At 37.9% G+C, this 12713-nt stretch overlaps 1 protein-coding gene across 1 annotated transcript in view; it reads left to right on the plus strand.

The window, feature by feature from the left end:
- INPP4B (inositol polyphosphate-4-phosphatase type II B) overlaps positions 1–12713 on the plus strand; it is a 290218-nt gene that overhangs the window by 220302 nt on the left and 57203 nt on the right. The window contains exons 14-15 of the mRNA XM_031504683.2: positions 1595–1772; positions 7450–7662. Of these exons, the coding sequence (XP_031360543.1) occupies positions 1595–1772; positions 7450–7662 (391 nt within the window). The remainder of the gene's footprint in view (positions 1–1594; positions 1773–7449; positions 7663–12713) is intronic.

A 12713-nucleotide genomic window follows, 5' to 3' on the forward strand; every position in this document is an offset into this window, starting at 1 on the left:
TTGTTTTTTTTTTTTTCCTAATTCATTAGGAGAGACAGATTATATTATTCATTTTGCTGAAATATTCATAATTATGATTTTTACTAGACATGAGTCTAGTAGACATGAGTAGATCATGTAAGTTGGGGGTACATCATAATTTAGATGTGGCTGATAGCATGGCTGAGCTTTGTTCACTTAGATGTCATTCATCCTGTCTGCCTCTGCAAAGAATTGTATCTAGGAATGAAGAAATTGGTGAAAGACAGAAAAATAGAATGGGTATTGGGGAATAGAAAAATAGAATTGGATACTGGGACTGCAACTCAGCAAAATGTATAAGCAAGAGCCTTAATTTTAAAACTGCTTGGAAGCTGTCCTTATTTGCCAGAGTCATAGAAAATGCTGAATTGGGACTGAACAAGATTTAATTTTTAATTTGTAGAAAACTAATAAGAAGAAATTGGAAGTCACTCAATAAATGACACGAAGGGGAAGTGGGGGGAGTGAAGAGATCTGGAGAATGACTGAAATGAAATTGAATGCATGAAGTTCAGAGGATTGAACAAGTGTCAGTATTGAGTCTTGGTATGCAAAATTAAGAAAGAAATTAGTGGTGAAAGCGGTGAAGGGGCTGAAGTACTTATAAAAAAAGACATAAGAGGAGAGAAGGGAGATACAAACAGTACCAGATGGGAGTAATACGTACATTCCTCTGGCATGGGTGATGTACTAGGAGGTACTTGGTTTCTTTTTTTTGCTTAGTTCCTCTGAAAGACTGAAGCAGGGCTTTATAAAAGGAAGAGTTATGTACAGGAGGTTCAGGTGAGGAGCTGTGCACTACAGGCAAGAGGTAGCAGGTGTGTAGATGCTGTGTGAAATGGTGTTTGGGACAAATGGTATAAGAGCATATTGCATAATTTGAAAGGGGGGAAAGATGAAAGAAGGATAGAAGTCCTGCAAAAGAATTGCAGTAGTTTGAACAGTTGAAAGTAGGAAGTTTGCAGCGTGCATTTGTGTGGTTTTGAAGTAATTAACTTCCACACCCCGTTGCTGTGTCTCTTCTCGCAAATCAGGCGCCTGTTTTTTAATTGGTGATAACTCTGGTTTGTCATCACTTCCTGGACATCACTGAGGCTAATCAAAACACAGTATGGGCCACTGATCAATTAAACATTAATGGCCCATTTTGAAAGACTTAGTGAGGCAGTTAATACTCTGTCGGGGAGTTCAGTTGGAAAAATGAGGTGCATTATGCTCTTTGATATTATTTCCTGACTTTGTCGAATACTTTCTACTTCTAGAATTACAGTGTTTAAAAGAAACACATAAAAATATGGGGGTTTGATGTTCAGATCAGTCACTCAAAGGAATTTTGTATTGTATTACTTGGAGCATGTGGTGGTGGGCAGTCTGTTTTATGCTCCTGTTCAAGGAAAGGTTTGTTTTTACTCTTAAAGGCAGGTGCATTTCAATGGTGTCCATGAAGTTCAGGCATATGGCTTTTTTTTTTTTTTGCAAAAGTAGTGGTAAGATTTTTAGCACCATAAACATTGCTAAAAATGTCAGAAATTAATGTTGAAATTTGACATTATGTGACTCTCTGTTATCACAGTACTGGATACCAGTGTATTTACTATTCACCTGAAAACACAGCCAAGGCAAAAGAAGTTCTCAGCAACATCAGTCATCTGCAACCTCTCATATCAAGCCATGCAGACCTGCTGCTTAGTTCTGCAAGCCAACGTTCTCCAGACAGCTTGAAGAATTCTTTAAAGATGCTTTCAGAAAAAGTAAGATTCAAATCCTCACTGCAATAGAAAATGAAATAAGCAAGTCTCTCTAACTGCTGGGAAGGAAGGGGGGTTGCTGCTTAAATTGACTTTTACAGCATCAGGAAATGTTAAATAAGCTCAGCTAAAATAAGTATCAAAATGTTGTTATTACAAAAATAATGTTATTTAGCATTTCTGTAGGCTTTCCATGTAGAAAATTATTGAAATCTATAAAGATTGCCTTTATTTAAAATTGTAATTAATTTAATTTCATATATCTTCTTTATCCTCCAGTGGCCACATACTGGAGTTTATTCAAAATATCAAAAATAAATAATTATTATAAATAATTTTCACTATCTTTCTATTATATTTCAAGCTGTTGCTTATGGGAGGTGGTTCAAGCCAGGTTGGTGTATAAGGTTTAGAATAACAGCATGATCAGAAATGGTGATGCATCCTAGAAGGAGAAGCTGGGAAATTTGCTCTAGAAGATCTCAAATTTTAATTCTCTTTCTCCTTTTATATCCATCTGTAGCTGTAGGCTCTTCTACATTTTAGTTCCTTTCATTCTAAATTAGAGAAGATAATATTTCCCACCGGTCTCACAGACTGATAATGGAGATTAGCTGAAGCCTGTAGTACTTCCCAGCATATGTTATCCTATAAAAATATGAAGCGCTATAGCTGCGACCAGAGAGGTTGTGAAGAGTTTTCCATTTCTGCATGGGCCACCCCTTCACTAATGTAATCCTAGTGTGGCTTAATAACACGATCAATAACCATTTCAATATATCTTCAGCTATTGAGAAGTGACAGCCTTTTTGGTCTGTTGAGCACCATTACCCCAGCAGTTCCTCATTCAATAACAGAGTTTCAAATCTGAATATTGAGCTCGGCCACTTGCTGTGAAGGCATTGCAGAGGAGCTGTGGGGGAGGAAAACATTGCTCTCAGTTGCAGATGTGTAAGTCCACAGTAACTCTGAGAACGCTGGAGTCACTGTGAATATCAGGGATAATGGAAGAAAGCAGAATTCAACCTAGAAATCAAACAGAGGAATTTAAGGAGGAGGGTTGTAGCAGTTATAATGTACCTTTGCATGTATGAGGGCATTTTTAGCTGTGCATAGAACAAGGGAAGCTGCTCTGTTGAGGTTAGTTCAAAGAAATCTGTATGCACAGGTAAAGCAAATCAGACAAAGAAGTGTCTGTTCTGAAGATCCAAAGGGTGGTTGCTAAGGAATGTGTGTTTCCTCTGGCCATTTGCACCTGACAGGAGGAAGGGATAATTTCAGAGGGGCTGCAGGATGCCATAGTACTAAAGCACTGCTTGAACTGTGGCCTGCTGGAGACTCTGGCTATAGAAAAGGGTCAAAAAAGAGAATTCATTCAGTTTGTAAAAGTCCTAGGTATTTTACATTTATAGCTAGTGACTTAGTTGTGTACGTTCATATCAACTTTTCAGGACCAGGATTAAATTGCTGTTAGTACATGAGCTCAGGTTCCCAGAAGAAGGAGTCTCACCCCAGACAGACTCCGTGGATGTCTGTCTAGCCTTCACCTTTTGCTTGGAAGAGATAAATGCAGTTGTCTTAACAACTGCTGCAGGAGTGGTTCAATACCTGCTTCCCTGTCTATTACCAAATTTACTCTTAGGAAAGATGAATAGAAAAATAGGGTGGATTTCTGAGGATGCAAGTGTGGTGGGACAGCTGCTTGTAAAGAGGGGAAGAGAGATGGGGAGGAAAGACCGAGAAACAACTTCAGGAAAGGGAAATATAATTTCAAAGCACTAAACTCAGTGAACTCACACAATACTGAAATTAGATCCCTCATAGTTAATTCAAAAGCCTTTTATTGCTGTCTTACAATATTCTGTCTGTATAGTCTGGTACAGTACTGGAGAACCAAGACTACCAAAGTGCTCCTGCTTATATTTAAGCAGAGTAGCACATACTCTGCTGAATATAATTACATTATACCTACTTGTATTCCTGAGGCATATATAGTGCTTCTGCTATTCCATCTTTCCTACACTTTTTATATGTAAAAAATAAATGCTCTTATGTTTTAACTTGATAGGAATTCAGAAATTAAACAGCTGTTTGAAGAAGTCATAAAAATTATTTGCCTGGTGATTAAATTCTGCACATTTATTAAAAAACATATCACTTGATATATGTAATAATTCTTTCTATAATTATTAGGTAGCAGTGAGTAAATCTGAGTTTTCAATAATGTCAATTACATTTAAGTCTTCATGTTGAAAATGGAAGGACTGGCTGCATGGATTGAAAGTGGAAAATTAAATCAAATCATTCCACTGCTGCTTCTTAAATGGAGCTTATTTTCTCATATTAGGTAGGCATGGCTTTACATCTCTATATATAATTTACAATTTACTGTAGTATTTTCCTGAGACTAACCTTTTATTGTTACTTTTCGTTAATTGATTAAGGAAGCCTTTAGCTATCCACATTTAGCTATCAGCATTTGCAGCTTGCAGAAGGCTTGATAAATTCATTTTCCAGTTATGCCTTTGTTCGCAGAAATATTCTTTAGTAGAGTATCTAAAAGAATTTGCAGTTTTTACTTCTTTGTATAGATTGGTTTTCTGTGATTTCGGTGCAATTTCATAAATAGTGGTGTTCTGCAAATTTAGCTGTACTGAGCTGTTAGAAAGTGAGGTTAAAATGTAGACTGCTGTTAAACCAATGGGTTCCCTGAATGGAATTTAATTACAAGATCATTTTAGTTTCTGAAAGAAAGAATGGAGTCTCACTTCTGTACTGATTTTCTATAAAAACTAAATTTCCCTATAAAATATTTCTATTTAATTATATTACTTAAACATCGCAGTCATATATAGTAAACGTGGTGTCCAACCAGCAGGAAGAATGATGTGCTATGACTTCAGTGATTTCAGAAGGCTAATTAATTACTTTCTTTTACTATAATATACTAAAACTATATTACACTAATAATAACTATATCACTAACTAGAAAACCTGTGGCTCTCTCGGCCAAGTCCCAACACAGCTGTGACCTAATTGGTCAATCAATCCAAAAGATCATCACCAGAATCCAATCAAGCAATCCCCTTGGGTAAACAATCTCCATAACACATTTCACATATGCACAAACACAGGCGCACCAAATGAGATAAGAATTGTTTTGATTTTCTTTCCTCTGCTTCTCTCACATCTTCTCTCAGGAGAAATCCTGAGAAAGCTATGTCTCTCTCTGTTCAGATGGCATGTGAATACCACAGCCATAGTGGACATTCTTTAGATCAAGTTATCCAATACTCTTAATTTTCTGAAATGTAAACTTTTTTTGAGTCTGCCATGCTGAACCAGAGACCTGAAATGATCTCAAACAGACATTGTGGGGAAGATAGGTATGAAACTTCAGCAAAACCATGATATTGCTGTTTTTAAGGATAGGCAAGTAATGGAGTTTCAACTCTCTTGGTAGGAGTGAACTGTAAGAGTCTTGAAGAAGAGGAGCTTTACTCTTACCACACAACCCCTCAAATCTCATTGTGCCATGGTAAGGCAAAGAATGGTAGGGTTTGATAGTACTATTCCCCAAAGACTAATTCATTCTCCAAGCATGCACCATCTGGAGGTTGGAAATGTAGAAAATTGAAATTGTCCTGCAGAGCAATTCAGGACTACAAGGAGACAGTCCTGAGCAGCTGCATAAAAGAAAACTGTTAAAAACACCCTTTCCCTCAGGCACCAAATTGGTGAGGAGGAGAAGGAATGGGTCTGGTAATATTGCCAGGGAGATGAGTAGTGTTGCCAAATCTAAAGAATTCCAAGTCAGGTCTGATTTTGGTTTAAAAAAAATCAATAATTTTTCTTAGATATTCCTGAGGTTCTTATTTTTAGAACTGTAGATACTTATTTGCAGTAATATTTTCAGCCTTTCCATTTGAAACTATTCAGAAAATATTTTTTCCTAAACATAATGAAAATGGGAAAAAGCAGAAACTTCTCATTCAAGTACCTAACCCAGCAGCTGGAGCCTTAAGAAAACCATCAATTTTTTAGAGCCTTTTTGTCTTAAATATCCATAAACTTTTGAGAGGGTATTGAGACAGGAAGGCAAGAAAAAGAAGTTGAGTAGTAGTGGATGCATACAAAAGATGAACAGATAGTATGAAAAAGGGATAGGATAAGAATAGAAGTGCAGAAACTGGGAGAAAACACTTACAGGAGTCTTCTCAGGAATTCCAGGGAGATGCTGACACTTGACACTTGTTTGGTTTGGGTTTTTTTTTTTGCTACTTTTTCTCCAGCTTTTCCATAAGCAGGACATAAGGGCTGAATAGAGCTTGGCTGGGCTACCCTTATTTTTAGCATTTCCTGCTGGTTTAGGCTGGATCCTCTGACTCTTATCTACATACCTTTCCACATCCCTGCTTAATTAAGATTGTGTGCACAAAGGCACTTCAGCACCTGAATCTGCCTGCACATGACAATCCACTATGTTCTGGGATAATAATAAGTGAACTAAATCCCACTGATCTGGGATAAATAAAATTCCACTTACCTGGGATATATAAATTCAGGTAATTGTGCTGTGAAATAAATTTTCATCATCCCCTGTGAACCAGTACCTCTCTTTGGGGAGGGGAGCTCTGGGTGGGATGTGTGGGATGTTCTATGGCAGCAGGGTGTGCCCTCTCTCCTTGCTCTGACAGATGAACCCTGTTCAATGTTGTTGAAGGAACCAAAATTGGGACTCTTCCAAGCTGTCCCTGTGGCTTTGTTTGTTGTTGCACCCTGTAGTGTCCTTGCACCTCATGTTCTCCTGTTCCATAGGTTTTGGCAGCTGATGGAGGGAATCAGCCAAGTCTCCCAATGGAGACAGGGCACCGTGTTTGAGACAAAGGAGATAGGCATGTTTGACACACTGGTGTCAACAAGAAGTGCTGTCGCAATGGTGACAATCTGGACATGGTGAAGCCCATATAAAGAAAGCATTTTACTTTTCTTGTTGAGGTGGAAGGGAGATGAATAATGCAGAGAGTTTGAAGGATTTTAAAAGTATGATAATATTCCAATTGTAAGAGCCAACATAAAAAAATGATACAGAGATTGAATACCATCTTCAGAAGAACTGGGAAAACCACTTCAGAATTTCCTTTCTTTGAAATATACATAAAATCAAGCTTGAAATCAGGTGTTGCCTACCGGGATATCTAGGTTGATACCTACCGGTAATTTATCTCTGAAAACACTGCTTTTGCAGATACTGCTATTTCAGCAACATAGTGTGGTGGGTTTTATTTAGGGAGATGTTTAAACTGGTTAATTGTGTTTTATCTAACACTTATTCAGAAATTATTGTGCTGTGGTTGGTTGCTCTTGGAACTGGTTCTTGTTGAGGCTTGCCTCTGAGGCAAAATTTGGAATTTGAATAAATGTGAAAACATTATGATCTCTATGACAGATAATGTACTCTTGTGCTAATCCTTATAACACTGGGATTGTAGAATGTGATGATATCTCTTAAATCCTTGAAATTTTCCTCATTATTTGTTGGCCTACTTTGTTTTCTGCCTCCCAGTCAGGCCTGAAACAAATTCCTGCTCTGCCTTAGAGTAATTCAGTGTTATACACCTTTGCTGCAGTACTGTGTTCTTTGGTCTAACCTTTTCATTAGTTTGTTTTTTTTTTCTAGACAGAATTATTTGTGCACACATTCAAGGACCAGCTGGTCAGAAGTGCCCTTTTAGCACTGTACACAGCCCGGCCTGGCTGTGTCCTCAAGAACCCAGCTGTGCCTAGAAAGAGTGTAGAAGAAGGGGCTGATGCACAGCACCAGGATCATCCTTCTCAGATTAAAAGGCAGGACTCTATACCCCATCATTCTGAGTATGATGAGGAAGAGTGGGTAAGTAGCCAGAAACCCTTGGTCCGTGTTCAATGCAAGACCCTACAAATCGGCAAAAACAAGCTCAAGCCCTGAGCGTCCTTGTCACATGTCATTGCAGGGGGGAAAGGGGTGCAAAACTGTAAAACTGTGTTTTTCAGATGCATTGCAGATTTTGAAGCTAAATTTAAAGGATTGTCCTAAGTACAGTGTGCTGCTCTGAGACTGCCTGCTTATGCATATAACAGTGAAGATGTGGAGTATCTTCTTGACCAGACAGAAAAATAGTCTTTGTTCTTACTTGGGTTGGTTTTGCTAGTTGGGCAGATTTAAGGAATGAAGCAGCCTATACTGTTCTGAGGGAAATGTTATTTTCTTCCCCACCCCGTGCAACACCCCTCTACAGCCCTCAGGCTGTAACCATTTTAAACACACGTGAATTAACCCTCAGCCAAACAGAGCCCTTTGCCCTTAGACTCTGTTCTTAGAGAAGAGTGTCTGAGGTAGTGTAAAAGAATTAAATACAACTTTTAAATTTTAACATTCTTGGCATATCTTTCAAGGATATGTATTATTTATATGGCTGAGATTTTATAAATCAATTATTTTGGTAGATGTCTTCATAATAGATCTGTTACTTTATTTCATACATACTCAAGCTATTTTTATTCAGTCCAGGCTCATACTTTGAATTCATCACTGTATTCTCATAAACGTAAAGGATGCCAGCATATTCATCTCTATTGTAAATAATTAATAACTTATATGAGCTATGGTATTGCACCTGAACTGTAATTTTTATCCACACCAAAAATAAAGGAAGAAGAATACATTTCTTCTAGAAGAAGGGCAATTATTTCCCATTCTAGCCCCATGCATTAAGTAGTCATTAGATTTAAACAATAAATAACTCATCATTTTATTTGTCCTCTGGTTTTAGAGCCTTTAATTCACTTTTTCTTGTTTTCTCAACAACCTGAGGGGCTGGAATGGTGATTCTTTCCTTGAAATAAAGCCCAAATGTTTGTTTTCAGCTGTTGAAACATTCAGAAATATAAATAACACAATCATTTTTGTAAAAGAGAGAAATTTTGCTCTGGATAAAGCAGCACTTTAAAGCTGTATTTTAATTTAGTACTGAAATTTAGCATCTCTGAAAAGAAGATAGCTTTGCTGTATTTCATAACTGATAAAAAAAAAGTTACCAGGTGTTTGATCCTCACCTATTAAACTGCATAAGTGGGTTGGTTTAAACAGTATTTATTTTTGTCTGCTGAATTAGTAAGATTATCTTGATTCAAAATTAATTGCATCTTCCACTGTTCTCTGAATTGAACTGAGTCATTGGCATTGTCAAACTTGAGGCAGTATAAATTCTGCAGAAATATTGTGATTTTTTCTGAATGGAATGATTAGATTTTGGATAGATTTCAGTTATTTCCATCAGTAGAGGTGATAAATAATGTGAGTTTTAATAATCAATTGTTATTAGCATGATGGAAAGACAATAAATGGATATAAAATTTGAAAAAAAACACTTAATCTACTGTGAAACTCAACTGTAAAGGAAAAAACTTCAATATATGTTGCTTTGTATGCACAATGTTCCTTTCCTGTTGTGGGGTTTTTCCTCAATATTATCAAATACTAATGTTACATTTTGCAATTGGAAATTTGGTTTTGCCTGAAATCTAAATCCTTAAACAACTCTTTAAGCTGATCCTGCTCCATTCACTTCACATGACTGTGTTACCTTATGACCATCACAGAAGTATGAAGACTCATCCCAGAGTCACTGGCGGCAGTATGGATTGAGCTATTTATATTGGTGCACTGTGCACAGGCAGCAGGAAAGCATCACTGCCAAAGCAAAAATATTTTTCAATTGGAAATTTGAGAGTTTTACTTGAGAGTTTTACATTGTCTCTGGAAAGATATTATCTTCTCCTCTCACCAGCACTTCTGCTAGCCTAGAACCTTCCTGCAGGGGGGCACATAGTAAGTTTTCATGTGATACAAGAAAAGGTGGGCATATTGCTGCTTGGAGCTGACTCTGGTCTACACTTCTGACTGGTTAATGGGGCTGGAGCTACAAAGAACAGATAAAATGGCATTTCCAATAAGCTGTGTACGAATGCTGATGTGGTGATCAGTCATGGGGCTGAAGAACCAACATGTGTGTGACCCATTCCATGTGCCACAGCACGAGGGAGTGTTAATCATGCACATTACTTAAGATATTTCCTTTATCTCTGAACAGAGCTCAAAAGAACCTTAAGGAAATATCTGAATATCCACTGACATGAAGGAAATAACAGTATCTCAGAGCGCTGGGAAGAGCAGATGCTGTGTCATACATGGCCCAAGTAAAGCACACAACTGCAGTGGTGTATATGGAGGGACAAGAAATGACTGAGGAGCTCTGTGGTGAATTCAGAAATTCTGAGAATCCTTTAAAAACAAAGAGACAGCCTCTGGGACTCCACTGGCTGGCAGTGTTTAGAAGGAAGACATACAGTTAGGTGTAGTGACAGAAAATAGTATCCATTGCTGCTTCCTGAAATGAGGAAGCTGTCCTGCTTTTTAATGATAATTTCCAATCAGATGGAAAATAATAACATATTTTTCAGTTGGATGAATAAAAGAGCATTATTTTACAGATTAATTTTTAATTCTCCTAGGAGAACTGCCCAGCTTTCACTGATGCCAAAGCCTACCTTTCCATGGAGGTCTTTCAGTGTCCATGTCTGCTTGCCAGTGCCACAGCATAGAAATGTGACCCATGGTCATTTTTAACTAGCCACACCTAACTGCATGAGCCAGGGCTCCATAACATTGCAGATGACTTCTGAAGTTTGGGAGAAGTATAAGATGTAAATGTGGCACTGCCTTGTCTCAATGGGGTCAAGTCCTGTTACAGATTTCCACCTTACCTGTCATTGCCTTGACTTAAAGAAGCAGTAACAAGAGGGAGACAGAGATTGTGTTTCTCTCATTCTTCCATACCACAAACTTACCATCCACATTGCTCCACAACTAGTCAGAAACCTGTGATCAGGGGAAAAGTATCCTGCTTAGAAAACTAGGGTGTTAGTATTCAGTGTATCAAGAAATATTACTCCTGGTCCCTTACTTGACACAGAGGGTTTATAAGAATGCTTACTTAAGAGGCTGCTAGGCTGTATTTTCTCCTTTAACCTGGCACATGCTATAAAGTGAGCACTTGTGAGGTTGTTCATAGGCAAATTGAAAATAGACTGCTTAAGAAGATGAAAGGTCAGTGGAAAGTGTACTAGGCTACAGGAAAATATTCTGGAAATAGTAAAGGATGACAGTATGAAGTGGATTCATTTCTTCTCATGGAGAGTCATAGAAAGCCACTTTATTTACACTGATTGGAAACTGCATTTTTACTTGAAAATTGTTCCTGCCAAACTACGGAATTTCAACAGCCTTCTTAGATAAATGTGACTGCCTTTGGTGCAGACAGAATATTATCTCGATGAATGATAGATACGTCTACACTTTCTATCTGCCCACAATCCCAGGAGCCTCCTATGTGGAAAGAAAGAGCTGTGAGACAGGCCCTTGCTCCCTCTCAGTTGTTTGTATATAAAAAAGCCAGATACATGATAATAAGAGTGAGCTTTCTGTCAACAGATGTTTATGAATTTTGCTTCTAACCCCTCAGGGAATGTTTCTGGGGATATTGCATAGACATCATCTCAATGCTGGCTTAATAGTTGGTTTGAAAAGAGAAAAGTGCTCTTTCTAAAGTGAAACAAAGGCTCATATTTGTGTTGCTCGTGCAATAACTCCAGATGCTCATTAAAAGCTTGATGCTTTTTTGTGTGAAGATTAAGCTCCCTGCAAAGGGGGAAAGGGACAAAGGAAAGGGAAATTAGATTGCTGCAGCCTCTCTGAGCAACTTCAGTTGCATATTCCTCAGCAACTTCAGTGACTGGAAGCTCTGAAGCTTGCTGATACTCTCTAGAGGATTCTTCATAGAATCCTTCTCCCCAAAATTATACTTGTGGGTGATAAAAATCAGTCATTTCACACATATTCTAAATGTTTTTTCAGGATTGCTTGAGGTGCATAAAGGAGGAAACTTTTGAAGGAATCTATACCTGCCCTCTGTCTTTTGAATTTTAATTGTATCTAAGTGTATGTGAATATCAAATATTCATGTGTCTAATGTTTTATTTCATGTACAGGTGCAGATATTACCACATATTGCATTGTACATGCAGCACTTTAAACAGTTGTGGAATAAATGCAGTTCTGCTTGGATGTGACCAACGTCTTGCCTCTTGCAATTAACAGTATCTTTTTCATAGTATGATTAAAGCAGGTTTATCTAGGGAGAAAATAAAACCATTGTTTCTATGTTCACTTATAAACTGGATGCTCACTTGTCATTAAGGCTGCCCACAGGAATGCTCCAGGAATCAGGTTTGGGGAGCTGGAGGAGAGGAACTCTGTTGTACAGGTTGTTGTACAGGTTGTTGTCCATGCTTCTCTCTGTGAGCCCATGTGATATCTCTTAGGTCAGGATGCCACTTGTCACAGGATGTGTCCTCAACAGGAGGGAACAGGGAAAGATAGGCTGAAGTGTGGCATATAGTTGAAAAGTAACATTAGATTTAAATGTTTGCCTTAGTATTAGTTCTAAATTTGCCTTCACTCAAAATCCAAGGGTTGTCATTTATATGGAACTATGGTATTTCTCTGAATTCTCAGTTTTCTTTAACTTCTCTCGTCATTTTTGCAACTTCATTTTTGCGCCTGAAGACCAGACAAATACATAATACTTCTGGCACTGTAAAGTACAAAATGAAGTAGTGATTCCTATTTTTAACTCTGAAGCAAACTCTGGTTGCTCTGCATTATTTTCAGAATGACTCAGCATTGAAACATGTACTTGGGGTGGTTTCTGTGGGTTTGTTATGGTTTGGTTTTAGTCTGATTGCATGTCTTGTCTCATTTCTTGTATGGCTTGGTTTTTTTCCTTCTGCTGCAAAATAGGTGCAAAAGTTTTGATTTCTGCAGAATCCAGCACCTGAAGGACC

Source organism: Lonchura striata, chromosome 4, assembly GCF_046129695.1.
Source record: "Lonchura striata isolate bLonStr1 chromosome 4, bLonStr1.mat, whole genome shotgun sequence".
NCBI lineage: Eukaryota > Metazoa > Chordata > Aves > Passeriformes > Estrildidae > Lonchura > Lonchura striata.